Source organism: Monodelphis domestica, chromosome 6, assembly GCF_027887165.1.
Source record: "Monodelphis domestica isolate mMonDom1 chromosome 6, mMonDom1.pri, whole genome shotgun sequence".
NCBI classification, from domain to species: Eukaryota; Metazoa; Chordata; class Mammalia; order Didelphimorphia; family Didelphidae; genus Monodelphis; species Monodelphis domestica.
The window spans coordinates 66632610-66659480 of NC_077232.1; the positions used below are offsets into that span (position 1 = coordinate 66632610).

Here is a 26871-nt window from a genome sequence, read left to right on the forward strand (position 1 = left end):
ACTCTACTTACCCTATTCCTAGGATGAATTCTTTGCCACCTTTTCTCCATATCTTTTTCCTTCAAAAGCCCAAGTTCAATACTCAAGTCAGGTGCCACCTTCCCCTGATCCCTCCCTTTAGTCCCAGTTCCTATCTCCTCTACCATGTAAAAATGATGTCTACTTCCAAACTTTCTTAGCTCTGTGTCTTGCACTTTCCTTTGCTGTTTTTTTTAAGTCACATTCTCTTTTGCATCATCAGCAGTATTTCTGCACATTTATCACAGCAAACAGAGTAGAAAGAAACATGAGGTTGGATGGAAAAGATGCTATGGAGGGAAAATGAACAAAACACAGAAGATCTGCAATCCAAGAACTCCTTGAGCGCAGGGACTTGTGTCTTCATGTCATCTTTGAATCACTAACACCTGTTATTAGACTTTCCACATGCTAGATGCCTAATAAGTTGCCGAAATGAATTTTAAAGTGATTGAATAAGTATTTCTGACTTTTCTGGTAGAAAGTCTCATCCAATTTTATTTTCTTCCCATAAGATACTCACTGGTCAGTTTATCTGATGTTCCTATAGTCAGCTGATCTGGGCCTGGAGCTTGGTTGAACCAAAATATAAAAAAAAATATATTGAGAGTTCCCAGGGACACAAAGTCACCAGAACTTTTTATAGTCTAAAGCATTTTGGAGACTAATTTGAATGTGGCAACAGTAAGTAGTTCTGCATTTCAATTCATAATTTTAATTGAAAAACATTTTGAGAGTTTTCAAAGGAAGATCAGGAAATTTATTTATTTCAAGGGGGGGAGTAACACTTTAAAAACGATTTCCAATTGTCTTTGCCCCTCTAATTTGTGCATTTGAAGCCTAAAATTAACTTAGTGCTGCTATACTTAAATTACAAAAGAAATAGATTTCAGTCATTTTTGAAAGGTACACCCAACTAATGAATTAAAGATAATTTTGTTTTTAAATTATTGCTCCTGTGTATCTGAATTAGGGATTGTCTCAGGGGACAATCTTGAATCAGGTTCTCTTCCACTAATTGGCTATATGATGTTGAGCAAGTTTCTTGGTCTCAACTTCTACCTCTAGAAAAGGAAAAAGATTAGTTCGAGTGATCCATAAAGTTTCCTCCTGTTCTAATGGTCTGTGATTCAATGACTGATTCTCATTCTCAAAAAGTTCCTCCCTCCTCTTTGAAGAGGAGATAGAGGTTTGTTTGTTTGTTTGTTTATTTTTTAAATCAAGGCAAGCAATGTAATTTTGTTGATTAAAAAATGTCAGTGGCCCAAGCTAGGCTAGGTATAGTACAGGAAGAACCTGTATGATAGGGCAGACCAACCATTAGTTACTAGCCAACTGAAGCATCAACCTCAATTAGCAGTGATTGAGAGATCAATATCATCCATTGAGCTGTTGAAAAGTGGTCTCTTCCACTCAAGACAACAGTAAGCTAATTATAGAAACTCAAAGTAGGCAGGGATACTAGAGCTTATATAGTCCAATTCATTCCTAAGGAGGAATCCCTTCTAGAATAGCAGCAAGGACCTCTTATTCTAGCTATGCTTCATGCTGTAAATTAAAAAAGAAAAGATTTTGAGCTAGAAGGGACCCCATGGGTCATCTAGTCCATCCGCTCTTATTTTATAAAAGGAGACATTGGGGCTAGGAAGGTTTCCTAAGATCATAACAGGAGTAAATAGCAGAGCCCAAATTTGAACTCAAGTCCTCTGGCTCCAAACCCATTCCTTTTCCACTGTACCATATTGCCTTTCTAGTTAGAAAGGAAACAAAATCCAAACAGGCTAAATTATCATTCATCTCCCAATTCACAAAATTTTAAAAGAAAAAATAAACAATTAAATTATGATAGACATAAATGATATGTTGACAGGGTGATGTGGAAAGGATGTATCTTTTGGAATCAGGAGACCTAATTTTCAAACCTACCATCAATTCTTACAAGCTATATGATTTATCTGTGAAATGGAAATAATACCTACAAACCCTTTCTCACATGACTTTTATGAAGAAAGAGGTTTGTAAACTTTAATTACTTGAATGGATTTGTTATTATTTTGGCAAAAACATTCCTTACCACAACCTAGCCATGACTTCAATCTCTCCAATTCTGTTCAGATCCTTCCATAAATATTTCAAATATTCTGAAGATATTCCTCTAGATATTTTAATATTTAAGAAATGTTAGTTATGGATTTTTTTAAACCTGGATCTGTGATGCTCCTAACCCCAGATCACTTTAAGCCAGGATGCATTAGGGATGGCACTTGAACCCAGGTCATCCTAACCATGGATAGCTCTCTTCATCTACTATACCAGACTGTCTTCCCTTGCCTACATTAATGGGAATGATTATAACAGTTGTAGAAAGCAAAAGGTTCTTTTGTGAAGTGTTTGTACCTTTCCTGGAAGGGTCTTAGTTGAATAATTAGAGGGGAAAATTCCAAGTTTCATTTGTTTATGTGGTCTGCCAGAAAGGGCCAGTGTCTTCATCACAACTCCTACTGCTCTGAATCATACTTCTAGAGGGCCACTTTGCTGGGGAATGAAGAGTTGAAGGGGAGCCTTTTTTCTTGGTAGTACTTTGCTTCAAAAGCAAAAGCTCCATTAGGGCAGGGATATTAGATATTGTTCTACTATGCCTATTACTCTGCAATATTATACTGTACTATACTATAATTAATATTATATGATCCTATTAAAATATACTGACCTATACTATACTATCCAATATTATATTATACTCAACATTATTGTGTGCTATGTCATTATGCTATTTCATAATTCTATCCTATCCTATTTCATTTCACCGGTATAGGAAAGTGATGCAGAAATGCATTCTATTGATGCTGATCAGCCAAAGTTCTACCTCTTATGCTCTAAGAGATGTATTTGATAGTCTAATAAAGGTATCTGGGACATGGGACTTTGAGATCTTAAGTAACTCATTCGAGATCAACCAATTAATATGTCAGAGGCAGGATTTGAACCTGGGTCTCTCAGACTCCATGATTGGGGTTCTATTTATGCCATACTGCCTTTTAAGCTACTTTATAATATCAATATTTGTGGGTTTGTCTAGAAGATATGAGGAAATGAGGTGAACAGATATCTCCCCAAGTCTATACAAATGTATAGCAAAATGTATAGCAAAAAAAGAAAAAGAAAAGAAAAGAAAAGAAAAGAAGCTATAACAAACCAAAATCTAGTCCAATCTTTGTTGATGTTCAATCATGTCTCCCTCTTTGTGGCTCTGTGATCCATAGCATGTGTTTTGTTTTGTGTTATTTTGTTTTGGCTAAGTGGATTAAAGCAAACAAAGGTGAAGTGACTTTCTCAGGATCACACAGCTAGTAAGTGGAAACAAGACCATTATAACAGAGAAGCATGGGAAGGCATACATGACCAATACAGAGTGAAATAAGAAGAACTAAGTAAAACAATATATACAAGTGTGACAAAATATATGGAAAGAACAAAAACCCCTGAAATTTAATACTATGAAAATATTATGACCAGGCTTGGCCCCAAAGACTGAAGGACTGCCTCCTCTGGTATTTTTACCATATTTGCAGAGGTGGAAACCGATGGATGGGTAGAGAACATTGAATTTCATAACAGGCTTTTTCAGTAACTTGGTCAATTTTGCTGAACTGTCTTTCCCCTCTTTTATTCTTTGTTATATTGATTGGCTTTCTCTGAAGGGGGAAAGGGTACAGATATAATAGGAAATATATGTGATGTAAAAAATGCTATCAATAAACTTGAATTTTTTAAAAGTGCAATAGCATTCAGCTCAGTGGAAATGATCATCCTGTGGTCCTCTCTCCTGGTTAGAATTTTTGTGAACTTCACTTCTGCTTACCACATTTCTGGAAAAAACCTTGACAAATTGAAACATATCTACAGATTAATAACTGGAATGGCAAATGGAGTAGAAATCACATTATTCAACAACAATTTGAAGAACTTTGGGACATTCAATCCAGAAAAGTAATCTTTTGGATAGGTGTGGGCCTATGGAGAGAAGTTCTTTGTAAAACTCTATGAAAGAACTGTGACACTGTATGTCATGATGATGATGATGAAAATAATGGATGTCTTCAAGTATTTAAAGGGCTCTTATGTGAAGGAATGGATGAGACTTATTCTGACTAACCCAATAAAAAAAAATGAACTAGTGAGGAAGGAGGGTGGAAATGGCAGAGGCAGAGATTCCTAAAAGAAAGAATTCCACCTTCCACCCCTCACACGCCCCATAGACATACACACACACACACACACACACACACACACACACACACACACACACACACACATATATAAATATCTGAGAGCTTTTCAATGGTGAACTGCTTCAAAGAGTAATGAGTTCTACATCACTAGAGGTCACCAAATGAGAGCTGGATGACTACTTTCTAGGGATATACAAGTTGGACTAGACAAATCTATCTCAACTCAGAAATTCTGATTCTTTAGAATGATGCTGAAGAGTCACAACATTTTTCCCTAGGTGCCTCAAAAGAATGACTATGTTGAGTCCAAGGTAAATTAGAGAAAATGGTCCTGTTTATACAAAGAATTATAGTGAAGGGTAGAAATACTTGAGTGGTCTCTTAAGCTGTAACTGAATACTTTATTAATAAAGAGAGACAAATGTAGAATATTTTGTTGCACATCAGAACTCTTGACAATCACTGCATTTCAAACGATAAGTAGGTTCTTAGCTCCTTCAACCTGTCTGTCAAATAAAATCTCTTTGAGGCTCATATGTGAGATTTGGGTGGGAGTTAGAGGACACAGATGATTGCCCCTTGTTTTTGCTAATGTGCAAAATGAGGAGTATACCAGAAGTCTAATTTTTTTTAAAAAATTGAGCAAAGGTAAATAAAATATTGGGGGAAAGGGCAGAATATTGACATTCTGGTTATATTATTTTATTAATGTTGATTCTGTCCCCACAAAAAAATCCCAAACCAACAAATACATATTAATATAATAAATTATGGCATGGTAGACAGTTTTCTGTCTGTACTCTTTATAGACTTCAAAAAATTTCTTATTTTTATCATGGTGAGAAATTAATTTTAGAATTAGGAAACTGGTTAGGATTTAAATTATATTTCTTTTTGACAACATCGTAGAGTTTGCCTGCTCTCATGGCTAAGTAGATAGAAAAAAAAAACATAAGAGTAATGAGATAAGCCAAAAGAAAAGAAAAAGAATAAATGTGTTTTCTTCCTGATTCAATGTTACTTTATTCCCTTTGCAGACCTTGGCCATTGAACTTTCTTTGGAGCCATGGAACAAGCTATAAAAAATATAATGTCATAATTTCCCAAATAGAATCTCATTGATTGATCAAAAATATGGAAGATGATCCTAACAATGGCTCCTATTACTATACTACTTTTAGGTTTACATAGCACTTTCCTCTCCATAAACCTACTGAATAGGTAGCAAATTATAGCCTCTGAAGATTATAAACCTTCACTAACAAAGCAAGTATCATGGGGCACATTTGAATTTTTTATCCCTCACTTTGTTCCCAAGGTGTCATTTTTTTTCTTCACTTGTCATCTATAGTCGGAGTTCTCTTATAAAAGTTACCAAGAGAAGCTTAAGTGTTCTTAGGAGTCTTAGAACTGTCTGATTCTAAAGGGTGGCTGAGATAAAACTTTAAGACAAAAGACACAAATAGGTAAATCAATTGCAGGAAACTTGTTCAACCTAGAGAAGTATAGGGCACATCCCATAGTCTCTGTCCAGTCGGCTGACATCCCCCTATATGCCAATATCATTCTGTTTTCCAGCTGGGACCTTCTCTGTCCACTCCCCACACTCAACATGGAGAGCACTTCTAAAACTAAACAGTTAAGTTCATTAGAGGAACCCATTACTAGTTATAAAATTCATGGCAATGTTGAATTGATTGTTCAAATGTTGCCGACTAAAAGATTCAAGGGCATGCCCCAAACTGGAAAATGTAGAGGAGATGCAAACTCTGCTAAGTAAATGCAGTCCTCACTTACAATATTATAAGCAAGAGTTATTGCAGAGAAGTCTTCAATTTTCCCTATCAGAGACTCCATTCTCCTGAAACATCAACAAGAAGAACCAGAAATGGGAATTCCCAAAGGTCAGCTCAGAGGAAACATAAACCTCTAATTCAATAACTGTGCTACTGCTTTGAGAAAGGCCTTATTATTGCAACATCCATATGGAGCCAATTGGACATTAATGACTAATCAATCCCTCCCCTTTCTATTCTACTTAGAGTGTCACAAACCATGTTTAGATTAGCCTGTTTCCTGCTTAGGATTGCTCAAGATGTCTTTTGTTCTTTCAGGGCCCAGCCTGATGGAGGCAGCTTAAACAAACACACCACCCGAGTGGCGCAGGAGTTATAACGTGCCATATGTGAATGAACAAAGGGGCCATACTAAAGCCTTTTGTGGTATTTGTTAATGTTTTTCATCTGAGCTTAAAAAGACTTAATGACTTTGTGGTGAGCTGATGCATGTGGCTCGTGGCTTTGCAAAATGAAGGAAATTCTACCCAGCAAGATACCCGTCTATATTTTCCAAAGTCCCTGGCTTTCCATTTCAGGGGCAGAGTTTTCTTTCTTTCTTCTTCTTCTTCTTCTTTAATTAAGTTACATTTGCTTCATATAGCTAAAAAAATTCATCTCGATTAAACTGGTGCTTCCCAGAATAACCTGGAGATATCTCTCTCTGTCTCTGTCTCTCTTGAAACTTGCACACAGAGCATCATCTAGACTGTCAATATTTACATCTCCACATGTACCCATATACGCAGGACTTGCAAGATGCTGAGCTAAGGCAGCAGGAGCCATTTAGCCAAAGACCAGATGTGACTGGAGCTATAATGAGGGTGACAATTGGTTCTGGTTACTAACCCTTCCAGGGGAAGCTAGCTGAGATTCAGCTAGATCTTTCCCCTTTTGCTCCCCCTTCCCCCAATCCCAAATACAGGGCTAGTAAGCTGAAAAATCCATGGGCTTCATTCAAACTAGCAAAATGTAGGTAGGGGGTGAGGACCCAGTAGAGGTAAAACCCTCAGGCTGCTGACCTGAAGGGTGAGACTGCTCACTTAACCCTCAAAAACTATAGCTAATTTATGAGACTAATTCCAATAAAGTGAAAACTGTTGGGATTGAGGGACATAGTCATACACATGCCCCACACGCACAACACACCCAATGTACAAGCATCCCTTAAAAATACATACATTTTGTGAAACCAGAATAATCCTGACAAAAACGCAGGCTAAGCAGGAACTTGAGATTCAAAAAGACCACTCATCCTAGCTAGGTCATTGGCCTGTTTATTGGATAAATCAAGGTCCCAGAACCCACCACTTCCAGGAAAATCCTGTATTCTAATATTCCTGGCTTTATAAAAATTACTCATGATCTATCCTCAAGCCCCTTCTCAAGTATCATGAGAAGGGGCTTGAGGATAGGGCATATTGCAGATGAAATCTGTATTAAATTAGGATATAAAACTAAATGACCTCTAAGATTATTTATAATTCTAAGATCTTATCATTTTATAAGAAAAGTTCTCCTCAACTATTTTCTGTGCTTTGCCAACTATCTCTTTTTTTAAGCCATAAAGGGAAGGAAACAGTCTAGTGTGGCCATCCCATATAGACTGCTCATCCCCAAAGCTGTGGATACTGTCAAAAACAAAACAACCACCATGGTAGGTCATATCCCCATCCTCCCATAAGAACAACAATCTATATAATACTGATAAAACACATGGTTTGGTTATCACTCTAAGGCTGTGATAGAAAAAATAATATTATCTTGCTAAAAAGGAGAAAGAAGATTGATACTCAGATTGCCATAACAGAAATAACAGTGGACTTGGAATTGGAAGGCTCTCATTCAAATTCTATTTCTGCAACTGTATACCCTTCATCAAGTCACTTAAAAGTTCTGGCCCCTACTTTCCTCCTGGATAAAATGAGGGCTTTTTGGCCAGATGAATCTTAGGGACCTCTAGAGTTCTAAATCTATATCCTGTGATCATATGGCATTCTCTAAAAGAGATGATGAATAAATTAAAAGAAAAAACTATAGAAATACTTTTAGAAAAAAAGAGATTTCTCTGAGCAATACTAAATGGTTGATCATAGGAAATAGTTGCTAGGAAATATATATCATGAGATTTGTCAAATGTAAGCAAGTGCAATTTACTTTCAGATACATCCTATAATGAAATCAAAGGACAACAATATTCATGTGAAAATGACCAACCATATGCCAACAAGAGAGTTTCAAATAAATGAATGAATCTTAAAGATTCTTTAAAAATTAAATCAGCTTGTAATTCAGGCCTAAGAACAGCCACCAGTATTCATAGGACATTCTTAAGGAGCCCAGATTTAGCAATCAAAGCAAACTGTGTAAGGTGATGGCAGAGACTGTGCAACTCCGTCACTACAGGGTGCAAAAGATTGCTCCTTCCAAATACCCAGCAAGATAGGTCCTGGTGGTGGCTAGAATTATATACTGGAAGCTTGTTATCATTGATGGACAGATAGATGGTTAGCACAAATGCCCATGCTATAAACATGGACCTCAAAGTATCCTGGAGAACTCAACCAATAAATTATACTACAGATAGATCATTATCACAGACAACAACAGTTATCCTCAATCACTTGCGGGGGGAGGGGGGATCTTAAGAACAATGTTTTAAATTGATGTTATCATAATAAATAGTTATAACCTCCAAACTATGCAAAATAAATAGTTTTCAAATTATAGAGACTTAGCAGGAGAGATCAAATCATGTGAGTACATAATGAGATATTTATGATCCTTGTTTTCTTATCTGCTATCAGAGTTCTACAAAGAATACATTCAGTATGCCTACAGAGGAGGAGCTTTGATCTTCATAATTTCATTCAACTACAAAAGAAATCATTTTATCACCTGTACAATGTTTATACAACATTAAATAGAAAAGAGTAATAGCAGAGTAATGACTTGTCTTGGGGCCAATTCTACTTGAATCTCAGAAAAAATAAGAGATGATAATAATTGATGATATTGATGATGATAATGAATGCAACTGACTAGCAGATCTAGTCTTGGATTCAGAAAGAATCACACCTGACACATACTGGTTGTGTGACCCTGGGCAAGTCACTTAACCTCTTAATGCTCCTAGGCAACTGCCTAAGACTGTAAGTTGGCAGAAAAGGTTCTAACTTACAAGGGTAAATTCTCCATTGGGAGCTATCCAAGAGTTCAATCAAAATAATAATAGGTACTGTTTACCTAGCACTTAATGTTCAATATTTACATGATCTCCCTTGATCTTTTAAACAACCCTGAGGTCCAGGGCTACTAATATTTTCATTTTACAGATAAAGAAATTTGGGCTCAAGTGACTCATTTAGGGTCACAAATCCTAGTCCTCTTACCACTACTACCCCAAGCTACATCATATTTAATGACTGATGGAAGATCTTAGGCCCATTTGGTTTGTGACCAAGACTTCTTATTTAAGCAAAGGTCTGGGTGTGTTTTGCCTTTGCTGCCATGAAGTTGGCATGTTTTTGTTGGCAGGCAGCCACTATAAACTTTTCTATCTCAACAGGTTACATTCTTCTTTCATCAATGCAAGCCAGCTACACCAATAGAAACCTTTTCAACATCTTATTGTAAGTGATATTTCAGAGTGTCCTTCTTCATGAACCCTGGGAAATGGAGCTGGAATCTAATGAAAATGCATCATCCCAAAGCAAGACTCATCTCTTATCCCACCATTTAGATCTATTCAAAGTGAAGGAATAAGGTAGAGAACTCCCTCCTCTATCATCTTAGCTTTTGACCATGGATCTACTGGAGGGTCACACTTCAGATTTTTGTCTTCAGGTCAGGCCTATGGCAGACAGAGAACCAAAAGAGGGAAGAATGGAGATTTAGGCTTGGCTTTCTCCATCCTCCAAGCAGCAATGTAGCAGCCAGAAGTAATCATTATCCCCTTTCATCTTGTCCTCATTCAGGACCAATCTTCCCTTAGAGTGGGAACTTATATTGAAGCAGTATAAAGATGTTTTTATGCTATAGAAGTAGAAAAATACATATATGTGCATGTGTGTGTGTGAGTGGATGAAAAATATATGAGAGAGAAACCAGTAAGCTTCAATTTGTATTTTTAGTATAAATTTTGAATGGTTGAATACTTTGCTTATGGAATTCTCTCCTAGGCTAAGACTTTGTATATTAACTCTTGCTTCAGAGTTACTTTTGACAACCTGACCCTAAATGTAACAGTTTATAATATGATGCAAAAATCGATGAATTTTTACCTTTGTGCATTCTTGTGGTCACAATCTAACTGGGGCCTTGGCAACTGTACACCTTGGCTCCCTGAAGGCAAAATGATATATCAGAAAGAGTCCTGGACTTAAAAGTCCAGTTCAGGTTCTGACTCCATGATCTGTGACAAATAACTTAAATTCTCTGTGCCTCAGTTTTCTTATCTGTAAGAGTGAAAACACTTTCTGCTATCTACCTCAGAGAAGTATTTGTAAAGATCAAATGAGGTAAAGTATTCAAGGTACTTTCTTAATTATAAACTATAATATTTTTGCTGTTGCTACTACTATTAGTACTAACTAAAGCCATGGAATATCCTGGGAAGGACACTTAATTTACTCAAGCCTCCTTTTTTCCTTATCTGAAAAATGGAGCTAATAATATTTGTACAACCTGCCTCAGTTGGATGTTGGGAAGGAAGCACTTTGTAAGCCTGAGTGGTATGATGTATAGAATGCTATGCTTGAAGCCAGGGAGAGCTGAGTTCAAATCTGACCTCAGACACTTCTCTGTGTGACCCTAGGAAAGTCCCATTAATTTCAATTTCTTTAACTATAATAATAATAGCACTTATGGTATTGTGGGGGAAACAAATGAGATATTTGTTCAATGGTATATAGTAGGCACTATATAAAGGTTTCTTTCCTTCCCTTTCCCTATAGAAATGATGACAGTGATGGCCTAGGTTTAGAGAAATCAATAAGACAGAGATTATCACTAAAAACAAAACTGCCAGGAAGCAGAAAGAGCAAAAAAGGAAAAACTGCTTTTAATGACAAAGGGAAAAAAAGTGAGTTGACAATACCCAATGACACCACCTTTAATCACATTTTACATTAATCACATTTCCGATCTGGAAATTGACAATTTCCCCAGGACACTTGCGACCAGTTATGAATTCTAATCATCATGGGGCAGAACACTGGGCTTGAAGCCAAAAGACAGTTCAAATTCTGTCTTGTTCCTCACTAATTATGTGGCCCTATATAAGTTGCTTTACCTCTCTGGACCTCAGGTTCTTCATTTATAAAAATTGGGAATAATGGCACTTTTACTCTCTACCCCATGAGGCTGTTCAAAGGGAAAAGTTTCTTTTAAACCTCATAGCACCATAAAACTATTATTATTAACATCACTATCATTATTATTATTATTATCAGTGATATGCATGTAGTAGGCAATAATATTGGTTAAAGGAAAAGAAGGAATGAATAATGAAAATAGAATTCTTCATTTTGCTTGATTATGGCCTAAAGAGATAAAACCTCACAGTTTCCTTGTACTTGACAAATTGGCCTGCATAGATCGCAGAACCTTCATGTACCTCACAAGTCAACTGTGATTTTAGGTGTTTGGGTAAAAGAGGCTAATTGAATGGAGCCTTTGTCTCTGACTTCTCTTGCTGGTGACCAAATCTTTCTTCCTCAACTGCCATAGCAACTGTTGAGGACAGATATGGGCTTTGTACAGGAGCAGGGAGAGGAGAAATGCTTTCACGGGGCTAAGAAAGGGTCTGTACTTGGTCCCATATGGACCACTCCATTCTGCTGCTTCAAAGGATTTCCAGTAAAACCTAAGGGATGTGAGGGCAGGAAATATGTATTTAATTTGGTCTTTGTATTTCCAATGGCTATCCCAATGCTTTCATGGAGTACCTGCTTAATAAATACTTCTTAGATAGGAAAAGGAGACGGGATCATGAAACTCACAAGCTATCCTCGGGATGGACACCACACTGACTGGTGGCCAAGCTTACTTGCCTAGCCAAAGAAAAACTGTATGTGTGGCCAGATTTTTCTGCTGTTGGGCTTCCATGTAACAAATCAGGGCTGCACTGTTATGGGGCACCCAGGAAGCTTTCCACGAGTGGCTTCTATTGCTTAAGCCTCTTTCTTTTGCCACAACAGGAGCTTTCCATCACCTGGAAGATTCAATAGAAATTGTTCTCCACCAACATTAAAAGTTATTTTGGAGCTTTTAAGATGCAGCAAATATATTTCCTTAAGAGAACTTTATCTGTTTGTTTAAGAGGGCTGCACTTTATATATAGTACTGATATAAACTGGTGCACAGGCTCCTGTAAAACCGTTTATATCCACAGTAAAATACATTTTGTGATCTTCACAGTATAGTACCAGACCACAGGCAAGGCCCTTCTGAACTCTGTTTTTGTTTTTTTGTTTTTTCCTCAAGGCTGCTTTGCTGGTCCTCCCACCCCTGCCTGTTACAGTCAGTGGGGTTGTGTTGCTAGTTCTCTGCATTCTCTTCTGAGCTGCTTTCTTAGCTAACAGCACTGAGTGCCCACTCATCTTTGGGAGGCCAGATCCCCAACGTCCAAACATAAGTCTGACTGACATTGCCTAGACCTTCCAGTGTGACTTTTTATTCTCTTCTTGTACTGAAAGTGTAGGCATTGCCCAGTGCTAAAAAAGGATTATGGATGAGATTATCTGATCCAGAAGTTTCTTAATCTTTTTTTTTTATGGCCTTGGCTCCTTTGGCAGTCTGGGGAAACTGATGGACTCGTTCTCAGAATAGTATCTTTAAATGCATGGAAGACAAGGATTATAAAAGGAGAAAATCATCTTTTAAAATATATATATGTATATATATATAAAATATATATATGTATATATATATATACATATATATATATTTTAAAAGATGAGTTCATGAACCCTGGGTTAAGAACCTCTGATCTAGTCCAAGCCCTTCTTTAATAGACAAGAACACTGAGGTGCAGAAATAAGTGATATTATCATTCAGGATTCTTTTCATAATTATCTGTCTGCATTTTAGCCCAAGTAAGCCGAGGACAAGAACTGCATAGCTACTCCCCTAACAGCACCTAGTGTAGGGTTCTGCACAAAATGAAGAGTCAAGACTGCTTTTACACCCCAAAGAAGCCCCCAGTAAGAATAGGCCTTTTTTCTACTTTCTGTCCTTCCCTCCCCAGAACTGCTCTGATGGCCAGTTGCAGTACTCCTTGCATTTCCAGAATCTGACACCTATCTACACTGCTCTCTTATAAATAATTTCTCCTTAGTGGCTATGGTTGCTGAGACTTGTCACTATTGTCTAACATGCTCCACAACTGTCCTAATCATTGAGCAGTGAAGTCAGACATTCATGGGTCTGACTGGTTCAATCACTTGTTTGCCATTTGTGAAAACTCAAGTCCAGAGTGGGAAGTGAATGACCCAAGGTCACACAGTGGTGAGACCTAAACTCAACCTCAGACCTCCAAGCCCTGATCAAATACCCAAAAGGCTATCATTAGGAAAAAGAAGTTTTATGCTCATCTGAAGAACAAATGAGATTCAATGGATAGAAGTTGCAGGAAGGCAGATTTCTATTTAGTATGAGGAAGAACTTATTACAAGAAGGGATTATTTCATTTTTAACTCTGTATTCCTCACAGGCTGGCACATATTTGAAGCTTAATAAATGCTTGCTTGCTTGCTTAATGAATGAGTGAATGAGAGCTAGCTGACTCAGAAATAGAGCTTGGTTCTGTCACTGGAGACAAGACCTGGGTGGGAGGTTGACAAATGCTGCCAAGATCTCTACCCACTCTAAAATTCCCCAGGTGCACATATGAAGACTTTTCCCAGGATGGAACTTGATCTAAGGACCCCCAGAACTCCATCAAAGATCTAAAGTTTGGACTCCATTCCAAGCAATGCCAGAGACTTTCTTTGTTACCTTTGTCAGTGAGTCACCTGTCCTCCTAGGAAGAAAAAGGGTCTAGCAGACCCTGAGAAGTCTCTCCCTAGGGGAGGTGTTTGGAAAAGGTCTCAAGGAAAACCTTGCTGCTTTCTTGTTTCTATTATAAAATTATTTAGGTTATCATAAATTCTGAAAGGAGGCCATCATGAGAATGAATTCTGCCAATGACTCCTAAAACCACCCCCCAAAAGCAGGGGGGCTCTTTGGGGGAAGGGAAGCCATCCTGCTCTATGCCAACTCACAGCCTCCTGCTTGGAAGATATTACATCAAGGAATAGGATCCTAAAAGTCAAGGCAGTCTTTTGAAAAGTATGTGTCTCAAGGGCAGCTAGGTGGTATAGAGGATAGTGTGACAGGACTAGAGTCTGGAGGACTCCAGGTTCAAATCTGGTCTCAGACACTTCATAGCCATATGATCCTGGACAAGTCCCTTAACCCCAACTGCCTAGCCCTTCTCACACTCCTCTCTTAGAAATGATACTTAGTATAACTGATTCTAAGACACCAAGTAAGGGTTTAAAAAAAAAGTAGTTCCTCAGTTTATAATCTACTCCCATTGAATCAAAAGCAATTTTTTTATTGACAGAACAGGTTGTACTTTTAGCTCTTTAAGCCTGACAGGATCCTATATAAAAACGAGGTCATTTTATCTTTGTCTAAGATTGGGCAGTTCCTTTCTACTAAAAGGAAATGTTTTAGGACACTGGAAAAACCAGACTTAGCGCCCTTTATCAAGTACTTTCTGCGCAAACCAACACAAGTAAGCTAGATCAACTGATTGAGTCTATCTATTGCTATTGAATGAATGAAGCCCTAGAGATCAGGAAGACATCATGGAGAACTGAACTCATTTTTTGCTACAGCAAAAGATGTTGTGATTTTTCTGAAGACCTGAGAATCACAGCAAGTCAGAATTGGTAGGGACCTTGGAATAAAGAACACTGACAATCAGAAGGACCCAAGAGAATAGACTTTCAGAACTGGAAAGGACTTTAGATTATAAAATGGAATGCCAAAGCAGGAAGGAATCTTAAAATATACAACTGGGAATGTCAAAGCTGGGAGAATTTTAAACCATAGACTATCAGATCAAGGAAGGCCCTTAGAAAATAGAATAGAGGATGTCAAAACTGGGAGGACCCTTAAAATATCAGACCTGAGAGATCTTAGAACATAGAAAGTCAAAGCTAGGAAGGAATACAGAGCACCAAAGAATGTCAGAACTGGGAGAGATTAAAATATACATCAGAGGATATCAGAACTGAGATATCAGAACATAGAAGGTCAAAGCTAGGAAGGAACCTAGAACAGAGAATATCAGAACTGGGAGGGATCTTAGAACAAAGGTGTTAAATTAGGAAAGTACCTGAAAATGTACAAAATTAGAGAAGAAAACTCATTTTAGAACATGGAACAGAATATTAGGACTGTAATAGACCTTGGAGACCATTCAGCCCACCTCCTATTCACTATTTTATAAAAGCCCAGGGAATGAGATGACTTGTCCAAGCTCACAAAATAAAATTTTAATAGAACTTGGATTAGAACATAGGACCGTGGCCTGCCAGTCTGGGTTTTCTCCTACAGAAAGTGAATTGGGATAAAGATTAGCTCCTCCTCTAAACAGAGCTCTGAGAGGGAAAAATTTTCATAAAAATCTTTGCTAAAAAAGTAGAAATTGTTGATCAGCGTTAATGAATTCATAGTGACTGAGAATCCCCTCTCTCCTGCTTCTCTCTCCTCTAGAGCCCAGGGATTGGGGATCACTCAGTTCCTTTGAAGTCCTCAATGTTTCAGCCCCAACCAGGGCAAAAACGTGTTCTGCACATCCTCAACACCGATGAATTGGGGGATTTATAAATATCGTGGTGAGCGAGAAATGCTGTCTTGTCACATTCAAGCCAAATAACAGCTGGACTTTAAAAATAAAATGTTGAAGCCATTTGCCTTTTATATTTTTAATTTCTGTTTTCCCTTTGCGGGGCTTTGTCATTTGATTTTGATGAGTGGTTAATGCACACACGCAGCTGCCTCTGTCAGTGGCCTTTACCCCCAGCCTCCTTATCCAGGATCCTAGAGTCAGCGCCCAGGATGCTTACTGAGCGATTCAGGCCCTTTCAAAGTCCATGGGCATGTGCCAGGAACCCCCAGCCCTGGACGAGGATGCTGCTTCACAAATAACCCACAAGAGCAGTCCCCCAAAGCTTTTAGTTTTGAGGCATCAGTTTTAGTTGTGTTGTTTATTTATTTATATACTTATTTGTTTGTTTGGGGCAGCACCTGTCTCTCTGGCTTTGCTAACAGGGATGGGAGGGAGGAAGTCAGGAAGAGAGGCAATAGAGGAGGCTCTTTCCCCTTTAAAGGGCTGATTCCCAAACCTAGAGAAAGTTGGAGTCAGCCATGCATCCCAGCAGCATGGGATTTTTGCTGGAAGGGACCTTTCAGGTCATCAGGTCTAACACTTTCACCTTATAGATGAGGAAATTCAAGCCCAGAGAGATAAAATTCCAGCAGGAGGTCATGCTTCTGCAAGGGGCATGAGCTGGATTTAAACAGTGGTTCTCTGATCACAGATCCATGGTAGACATGGAGGCAAGGGTCACAGGTTTGGAGGCATGGAATTTGTTCCCTGCTAAATATCCCCGGATCCTCCTTATACACATGAGAAAGCAGTAGCTCTATTTTCATAGAATTGGTTTTTTCTTTGTATCACTGATATTTTACTTTATACATTTAAAATCATCAAGTTGAGAAGGGGTTCCGTGGCTTCATCAGAGTATCAAGGGGTCCAATCCTCACACTCACACACACACACACACTCACATGCACAAAGCTAAAGAAACCCTTAGTTTTCTTTAGAAGGGGAATACAAAAACGTAGCCTTGGATTCTGATTCAAGAACTCACCAGTCTTGTGACTTTAACCCCAAATCACTGACTTAGTCTAGACCTCAGTTTTCTAGTCCACAAAATGAGGAAGCTGAACTAGATGACCCCCAAGAGCCCTTCCTGATTTGGCTCTCTGTGATTCTGTGAAAATGGAGGAATTACTAGGTGGACCTGGTGTGATTTTCATATCAACTCTAACTCAACTCATCTGACTGCAGAGCCATCAGCCTAGATCTGAGCAGGTGCCAGGGAAGGCACTGAGTAGTCAGCAGAAGGCATCTCCCCACCCCTGCCAGCCCAGCACCCCCTCACAAAGGCATCTTGCTTCTGTAGGCACTAAGGCAGGTAACTGGACTCCATTCATGAACTCACATTCCCCTCAAGGCACACAGGGTCTCAATGGCAGTCCTGGGCTTGCTTCTGAGGAAAAGATTTCACACGCTCCAGCAGGACCAGGGCACAACAATCCTTCTAAAGTTACATGTGTCATGTGGGGCTGCTCAGCAGGGTACAGTAACAGGAGAGGCAGTGGGTGATACACGCTACTATATTTAGGAGAAGGGAAATGGGCCATACCAAGGAAGGTCACAAGAATTTTGCCCCCCCCCTAAAAAAAAAAACCTGAGATACTAGTTTCTCAAACCAGGAAGCAATCACACACCCAACAATTTAGTATGGACACTATTTGGTTGACCTCCTGGAGACTCACCACTTGATGGTTCTCAGCTTCAAAAAGGTGATAAGGTTTTAGTTTTGCTTTTCATGAAGGAAAGAGTCTAGAAGCTTCTCTTTACTGTCCATACACTGATTCTTGATCTTCAAAGCAACTGAGACCACCCACCAGATTCTCTCCACATTGCTGAGAAGCAACTGGATCTATTTATGCCCACTTTCCAGATTAGAGCAGGGGTGAGGAGAGGTAAACAGCACATGCCCTGGCTTTCTGTAGGAGATGGCTTTGGAACCAGGAATGAGAATGCAGGTCTCCATGGCTACCAAGCTTAAGTCCAACTGAACAGAGCCCTAGCATCAGCATGGCATGCATGGGGGACAGAGTGAGAGAGAGAGAGGGGGAGAGTCAGGAAGCTCTAGATTCAAATATTACCTCTAACACTTACTGGCTGGGGGACCCTGAGCAAGTCAACCTCTCTAGGTCTCAATTCTTTCATCTGTAAAATGGATGAAAGAGCCCTTTACTGGTAGGGTTGTTATGAGGATCAGAGGAAACTATGCTACGGAGCCCTTCACAAGTCTAAAAGCACTCTAGTAAGCAGCCATGATATTTCCTGGCCTCAGAGTCAGGAAAATCTGAGTTGAAGTTCTCTCTCTCATACAAATTTGCTGTTTAACCTTAGGCAAATCGCTCTATCATCTCTCAGTGTGCTAAGACAGGTACCAACCTGAATAAGGTAGAAGGAGTTTCCTTGTGAAGGGATCTCTCTACCAATGAAAGTGCCCCCCAAAAGTGCTAATATGTAATATAGCTAGGTGTGCCATTGTTATAAAATGATGTCTGCATTCTGCAATTATGCTAATTAAGATGGACCAGCAACAGATCTTGGACCGGACCTCAACTCTCTTCAGAGGTGATCAGAATAATGCCTACCTCTAAAACTGGATCTAACTTCTAGGACCATGTAAAAAGCCTGACAGTCAAAAATGGTACCCACACTCATAAATCAGCTATTGGTCAGGAGCAAAAATCATCCTCTTCTCTGTCTCTTTTCTCCCCTGTGGTCATCATCGTAGTTGTCCTCTCTCTCTCTCTCTCTCTCTCTCTCTCTCTCTCTCTCTCTCTCTCTCTCTCTCTCTCTCTCTCTCTCTCTCTCTCTCTCTCTCTCTCTCTCTCTCTCTCTCTCTCTCTCTCTTCCTCTTCTTCTCTCTCTCTCTTCCTCTTCCTCTCTCTCTCTCTCTTCCTCTCTCTCTTCCTTCCTCTTTCTCTCACTCTCTCTTCCTCTCTCACTTCCTCTCTCTCGCTTCCTCTTCCTCTCTCTCTCTCTCTCTCTCTCTCTCTCTCTCTCTCTCACCAACTTCTGGAACATATATCTTGCATCTAGCCCTCTTCTCACTCTTGTTAATGCCTCAATTTCTTCTTACTTAGATAGTTATTAGTATTTAACTATTGTCTTTTTTTCTGCTTTCAATCTCTTCCCTGTAATATTCTATCCTGATCATGCCTCTCCTCTACCCAAAACCTTTAGTGGCTCAACTTTATCTACCAAATGAAGGATAAACCTTTAATCAAGGTATTCAAGGTCCTCCTCATTTGGCTCCAATCTATCTGTATAGTCTTCTTTCATGCTATTTTGTTCCTTTTAACCTCTGCCCACTCCCAACTATATGGCAGAGACATAGCTAGCAATTTCTGCACCTGGGGCTGCACAAACCTTACCCTGGATAAGGACTGTGAAATGACCTCAAATTCACTTTCTAAGGTGGGCCAATTTTCCCATGGACAGCAGGGTGGTTTGAGGAAGAGCATGTCTGGGATGTGATAGCCAGGGTTTTGTCTCATTTTCGCTTCAGGGGGAGAGAATGGAAATATACTCTTTGGTAGCTTCCTATTTATACAGATTCTTCTTGCTAGCTAGGGGCTTCATTCTGTGGTTTCTACACTGCTTAATAACTGCAAACATCACCAGGAGTCTCAAAATTTGGCACCCTGAGACAAAGCCCCCAAGCCCTGCTCTAGTTACAGCTTTTCCTCATACCTTTGCTCATATTAAGCTCTCCTTCCCTGGAATGACTTCCTCTCCTGTTCGGGTCAGTCTCCTCCCATTAAAATATCAGCCTTGTTTCAGGGCCCTGCTCAGATGCCACCTCCCCCTTAAAATCTTTCCTGGCCCCAACCCCACAAAAACAAACAAGCAAAAAAAAAAAAAAACTAGTGAAAGCGATCTCTTTCTTGTTGATCTCTCCTCCCTTACACAATAGCTGATGGTGCAGTTGTCCTTCCCAAATTAGAATGTAAGCTTCTTGAGAACAGGACTTGTGCCATATCTATCTTGGTATCCCCCAAGGCCTTGACTGTGGCCCTTGCTTAAAAAATGTTGAATTAATGTGGAAATAGGTTCTGATCAAGGACATATGTAACACCCAGTGGAATTGCTACAGGAAGGGTGGAGGGAGGGGAGGGAGGGAAATAATATGATTCTTGTAACCAAGGAATAATGCTCTAAATTGACTAATTAAAGAAAAGAATAAAAAAAAAATAGAAAAAGAATAAAATAAAATGAACAATAAAAAAATGCTCAATTAAAATCCACTGAGTATTTCCCAAGCAAGCAGCAGTGATGTGCTGAGCACTGTAAACAAAAACTACCCTGTTCTGCTGTCTTAGAAGAGGGCTGCTTTTTGGAAACTTTTTGGCTATCTCTTAGTGCTTCTGCCACTTGCTCCTGGGTTGGTACCTGAGCACCTTCCAGCAGTTTTGTCTGATTCTGATACTGCTTTGAAATGTTTTAGGCCACAGAGACAGGGCTGTGTTTTAAAGGGGGGGGGGGGGGGAGGCACGCAGGCTCTTTCCCCTTAGGCAAAGGGAAGAATTCTGCTTGGGGCCAGAGACAGGAGTGAGTATTGTGTTACACAGAAAAGAACAAATTAATCTTCTCTGACTGGTAGGAGGGTTTTGGGCCAAAGGAGAGAGGCTAAGGGGAAAAGCAGCCAGGGCTCTGTGATGATGACACAGTCAATAACCAGGCAGTGTGGCTCCCTAAGTGCTGATCCAACCCATAAATTGTATTTGGTCCCTAGGGAGCACGTCCTACTGATTTGCTGCTGTGGGCTTAAACAAACCAAAAAAGACCGGGATCTCATGACAATATTTTAGACAGATGCCTAGTCCATTAGGCCAGCGGGCCTTCCTTTTCATCACTGCTTTCAAAAGATTTCAGCGGCAGGCTGAATGAACCTGGACCCTAGATTGAGCAAGAGATGGGCTTGCTGCTACGATGCACCAGCCTGGTTCCTCAAGATGAATTTTGCTCGGTCTGACAATCCGTTTCAGGGTCAGAATCACTCTCTCCCATTTTTCTTGGGTGAGTAAGCAACATTCTCCACCTAGAGAAGTTTTATTAAAACACATCTGGGGCCAATGAGGTGGCTCAGTGGATGGAGAATCAGTCCTAGCAATGGGAAGTCTTGGGTTCAAATCTAGCCTCAGACGCTTTCTAGCTGTGGAACCCTGAGCAAGTCCCTTCATTATGATTGCCCAGCCCTTCCCTTTATTCTGCCAATACACAGTATTGATTCTTTTTTTTTTTTAAACCCTTACCTTCCGTCTTGAAGTCAATACTGGGTATTGGCTCCAAGGCAGAAGAGTGGTAAGGGCTAGGCAATGGGGGTCAAGTGACTTGCCCAGGGTCACACAGCTAGGAAGTGGCTGAGGCCGGATTTGAACCTAGGACCTCCCGTCTCTAGGCATGGTTCTCAATCCACTGAGCTACCCAGCTGCCCCCCACAGTATTGATTCTAAGAAGGAAGAGAAGGGTTAAAAAAAAAAAAAGAAACCCAACCCCTTCCAAAGTCATAAATGGGGCATCCTTGGAGACAGAACTCGGAAGGAAAGCCCCAGTCCTGTTTTTCATCCTCCCACCACCACCACAGCCCTCTTCCATCCCCTGTTAGCATCACAAGGCATGAAAGAGAGATGGGTTCAAATACTGCCTACCCTTTTGGCTGGAGATTTACCTGAGCGGGCCCCCAAGAAGATCAGCCTCAGCCCAGCAGTCACACATGACTTTTACATCTTTTAGAAGAACTGTGGCGCTCTAGCAGCAACTCACCCTCAGCATCTTCAGGCCTGGTCAGATCAATGACTCCTGGGCCCAGTTTCCCATCTTCATTTGACTTCCCTGTTAACTGGGGGCCTAGATTCTCGAAGCGTGTTCTCTCCTAGAAGAAAGAAGAAAAGCCATTTAGGCCACACTTTCTCCCACCTTGCCTTCCCTTCGTGTTTAATAGGTGGAAAGCGCAGGCTTTGAAAGGCTAACGATGACTAACGGCAGCCGCGGAAAGCCTGGAAATCTGGCGCAGCCACTTCCGGCCACTTTGGCCCATGGGCTCAGGTAAAGGCCAGGAACCCCAGCCAGGAACCCTGTGGGCTCTGGAGCGCCCGCTTCTGCCTCGGTTGGCTTTCCTCCCTCGCACGGAAAGGAATCCAATCGGCCCCTTCCAGCCTCAAACGCCAAACTTGAAAGAGCAATTCCTATTAAAACACACTGCGAAGTTTAATGGGAGAGGCGTTTTTTGCCATTTAGAGATCATAGTTTGCATTTGTACTCCTGAGGAAATACAAGTCTGAATTTTATGCAAGAGGCTTTCAAAGACAAATATTTCAAAGGAGGAATAGCAGATGACAGCGTCGGTACTATTATTTTGCCTTGGAGTTTGAACTGAGCCTCTACGGGAAGTGAATGAGAGGCCACTGCTCCTAGCAAAGCGGGGGGCCCCGGAGAGTTCAGACCTGCATGGGACCTGCCAGTGAGGGAGGAAAAAGGAGAGAAAGGCAGTTTACTTGTTAACCCAGTTCTTCAAAGGATGCAGGGTCTAGGATGCTCCGAGGGGCCAACCGGGCTGGGGGTTGCACGGTGGGACTCCCTCCCTGGATATCAGTGGCGGAGCGTTCACTGGTTATTACTAATTTAGTGTCCTTGTTTGCAGGAGCAGAAGAAGGCCCGTCTTCCCCAGCACCCCCAGCCCCCTCCCCACCAGCCTCCTTGCTTCCTTCGACTAAAACTTGGCATGGTGATGCGCTCGTGAATGAATGAAACCTTGTGGTGCATTACTATGAAACAATATTAAATGTCATGTCAGCTTGAATTTACAGACATGAAATACCAGCTCCCAGTTCCACACTGGCCCAGCCTCTGCGTGTTCTTCCTAATGTATTATGCAGCCCCGGAGTGCTGATTGCTGTTCAGCCTATTGTTCAGTGACCTAGTTCCGTACTGAGCCATGTTAGGCATTCGATGGAAACGCTCTGAGTTTTCTCTTCGTGGAGATGTTTAGAAACTTGGAAATATCCTTAAAGAGCAAACATACAATTACTTGATAGCTGCTGTGCCTCATTTGTACAGTCTCAATACGTTTGTGCTTTCTAATATGATTATTTTTTGAATATCATTATATTTCTATAATTAATTCCCATCAGTCAAATTGTGCAGGAAGCTTTCCCCGTTCCCCTCAGCACAGAATATGTTTAAATCCGCACTGAAGGAAGACACAGTTCAGACCTGGCTCTACGTGCCTTAGTTTGCTGGAGAATTTCGAGGTGGGAAAGTTGTCCAAGGACTCTTTTGGTTGGGGAACAACAACCACAACAAAAATCGTGACTCTTCCTTTTTTCTAAGTAGGGGAAAGGGAGACGGAGGCAAATGTAGGATGGCTTCCCTGGATATGGAGAAAAGGTGAATGGGACCAAGAGCACAATCACAAGTATGATTCGGTGATGTCTTCTTGTATAAAAACACAACTGTGCAAGGCATAATGGCCCATTACAAAATAAAGCAACATATAGTAAATGGGAAGAGCTGCATTTATATCTAAGTCGTGGGGACAGTCATTTTTAACATTTCAGATGTTCTGGTGCTAATAAGGCTTCGATCTGCAAGAAGGGAAAGGAAAAAAAATTAAAACTACCATAAGCACCAAGAAAGGAAAATATTCAACCTTTTTATCAAATTGTTTCTCATTGCAAACATTTGCATTTGAATGCTTTCTCCCCAGTTAAATGCAAAAGGGGATTTTGCCTTGACACCTGCAATCTTCTTGGCAGAACAACCTTTGCCAGGGTTTTTGCAAAGGGGGGAGAACAACTTTCTGCTCTGAAAATCAACAGACCTTGCTATCCTATGCATATTTCAAGGATCTTTCCAAGTCAGTCATTCTCTTTGATTTTACCGGGAAATATTCGCTGTTAAAAAATAAAATAAAGTAAGTTCCTGAAAGAATATCAATATTTTGACAAGGAAGGAGAAGAGGGAAAATTATATGCCAGGGTGTGCAAAATCCTAAGACAACAAAGCTTACATGATGATGATATCTTTTCTTTAAAAAATAAAAATGAAATGCTCTCACAATTCAGTCCTAGGAGCCTGTTTTTAATCATAACAATAACAACAACAACAATGAAAAACATTTGGCATCACCATTCACCAAAGTAAGCATATAGACACACACACGTGTTTCCATATACATTCTAAAATGCCCTTCAAACCATCCATTTCTCTCATTTCATCCAAAACAAAATCTTGGGCAGAGACCCCTTCCCATAAAATATCAATATTTTGGTCAGAGAAAATAAAATGCCCTTCGAACCATCCATTTCTCTCACTTCATCCAAAACAAAATCTTGGGCAGAGACCCCTTCCCATAAAATATCAATATTTTGGTCAGAGAAAATAAAATGCCCTTCGAATCATCCATTTCTCTCACTTCATCCAAAACAAATTCTTGGGCAGAGAACCCTTCCTATAAAATATCAATATTTTGGTCAGAGAAAATAAAATGCCCTTCAAATCATCCATTTCTCTCACTTCATCCAAAACAAAATCTTGGGCAGAGAACCCTTCCTATAAAATATCAATATTTTGGTCAGAGAAAATAAAATGCCCTTCGAATCATCCATTTCTCTCACTTCATCCAAAACAAAATCTTGGGCAGAGAACCCTTCCCATAAAATATCAATATTTTGGTCAGAGAAAATAAAATGCCCTTCAAATCATCCATTTCTCTCATTTCATCCAAAACAAATTCTTGGGAAGAGAACCCTTCCCATAAAATATCAATATTTTGGTCAGAGAAAAATCACCCCCAAATTCAATATGGGGAAAAAAGTCAATCACAGATGAGATGTAAAAGCACTTTATATTTTTCAATATTAACACTCCCCCCTCTGGTCTCTGAGATGACAGAGCTCTGCCCTGACAGAGAAGCTTCCCTGAGCTTCCCAGAAGAAAGGCATCCATTTGTCCTTGCTTCAAAGAACAGTGGAGAATATTTATTTGCCAGCCACACCACTGCAAACAGTAGAGTGCCTGGTCACTAAAAAAGGACTCTGGGCAGCTGAGCTAAGCCACGCTGTGGTGGAGCTGGACATCAAGACTTATGAACGGAGGCCAGAGCCACCAATGCCACAAGATTTCCATTCCACAACGTGGGAACTTTGGGGAAGAATTCTGCCTACGGGAGAACGTGTAGAGTGCGTGTGGCAAGCCCTCTGCCAACCCCTGCGTCCTTCCCACCCAGGAAGCTCTCGCCAGGCGAGGATATTTGTAGACGATTTGAAAATGGCGACGTTTCATTGATAATTTCATCGTGCCTCCCCCATCCCGGGCCCCAGGACAAACAGCCAGGCTTCTGCCTGGCAGCGAAATGTTCCTTTTTCCATGCTGGGCTGTGATTAGACACTTATTTATGCATTGTCAGTCACAAACATGCAGGCAACATAAAAGTTATGGAAAAAAATTAAAGTCGGCTCTGCTGTGTTGGTAGGCCTGTTGGCTCTCTAAGTGCTTTGAAATTGTGATGTATGAGGTAGATGCTGCATATTAAATAAAGATATTTAAATGATAAAGCCCCCTTTAGTGAGAGCTGATGAATGTTAAACGTTACAGGCCACAAGCCGGTGGCATCCATCATCTTCACAGATTATCCCAGCCAATGCTGGGTTGGCTCAGTGATGACAGATAGACTGTTACATTATTATCCCTGATTTCCAGAGTCACTGAACAAACCATCCAGCCCCTCGGGCATTATTTTTAACTTTGCATGAAATTAGCAACTTTTCCCCTCGCTTCCATGGCGGGGATGGACGGCTCCTGATCAATTGGGCTTCGGCACGCGGGCACCGGGGAAGCAGGGGTCTGGGACAATCGGCAAGTCCCAGAAGCCGGTTTTCTTCCAGAAACACAGGCAACTTCCTGTGACTGGCAACAAATGTAAAATTGTGATCTTGGGGAAAGAAGAGCCATGAACCAGTAAGCACACAATAATGGCTTTTCTTTGCACTTAGATAAAAGCTGAATTTTTGATGCGCACAGTATATTTTAATAAAATTTTATATACTATGTTTTATACACTTATTGGCTATTCCATAATAATGTGTGTGCTAACAGTAAAATTGCTCTTAAATTTATGTGTGTTATTTATATGTTCCCACGTAACAATGCTTTTTGTTGTAAAAAAATATTCTGTTTATTAATGTAACTTTACAGCCCCTGCATCTGAGATCCGTGGTAAATTAATGACATTTTTATTATTTTATAGTGTCATTAAATTTTTACTGATCACTCCATCAAACCAAGGCAATAAAGGCTATAATGTAAACTGGGACACTTAGATCAAGGGAGCAGGAAGACATTCCATATAGGCTGAAGCAAACGGCTGGCTATAAATGATATTTATTTCATCTTTAAGCACGGGAGAATACTTGGATAAGTTTGGCAAAACTGTTTCAGGAGTAGAGTGGATGCTGTGCTTAAATAACATTTTACTTGCCAGCGAGACAGGCTTTTTTCAAAACATATGCAAGAAGATGACTGATTGCAGCCATCTCCCAAAGAACAATAAATGGAGTGGAATCATACACTGGGCACCCCTCCCTTCTGGATTACCCAGTGCGATCGGCCTGAACCCAGGCTTCAAATTATTCCCTCATGCTCCCCTTCTCCACATCTGAAACTGACGCTGAAGACAGAGATGGAAAATGGCAGATACCTTGAATGTTGGGGTTTTTTTTTTAATTTTTATAGTTTTTATAAACAAATCTATTTCGTTTAAGCAGAGGTAGTTGGGCAATGATGTAAGGTCCTTCGTTTCAAGAGTCTTGCTTCAGAAGCAGTTAGAAATCTTCCCCTCCTCAACCAAAAAAAAAAA

The 26871-nt window shown here is 40.1% G+C and overlaps 1 protein-coding gene across 22 annotated transcripts in view; it reads right to left on the reverse strand.

Moving 5' to 3' along the window:
- The window catches only part of SOX6 (SRY-box transcription factor 6), a 673059-nt gene that overhangs the window by 30841 nt on the left and 615347 nt on the right, over nucleotides 1–26871 (reverse strand). For 13 of the 22 annotated variants that reach the window (XM_016423408.2, XM_056802165.1, XM_016423409.2 and 10 more), the window contains 2 exons: nucleotides 21780–21888; nucleotides 542–589 (listed from right to left, as the gene is read on the reverse strand). In XM_016423408.2, coding sequence (XP_016278894.2) covers nucleotides 542–589; nucleotides 21780–21888 — 157 coding nt within the window. The remainder of the gene's footprint in view (nucleotides 1–541; nucleotides 590–21779; nucleotides 21889–26871) is intronic. The other 9 variants (XM_056802169.1, XM_007497027.3, XM_001366970.4 and 6 more) reach the window with 1 other exon arrangement.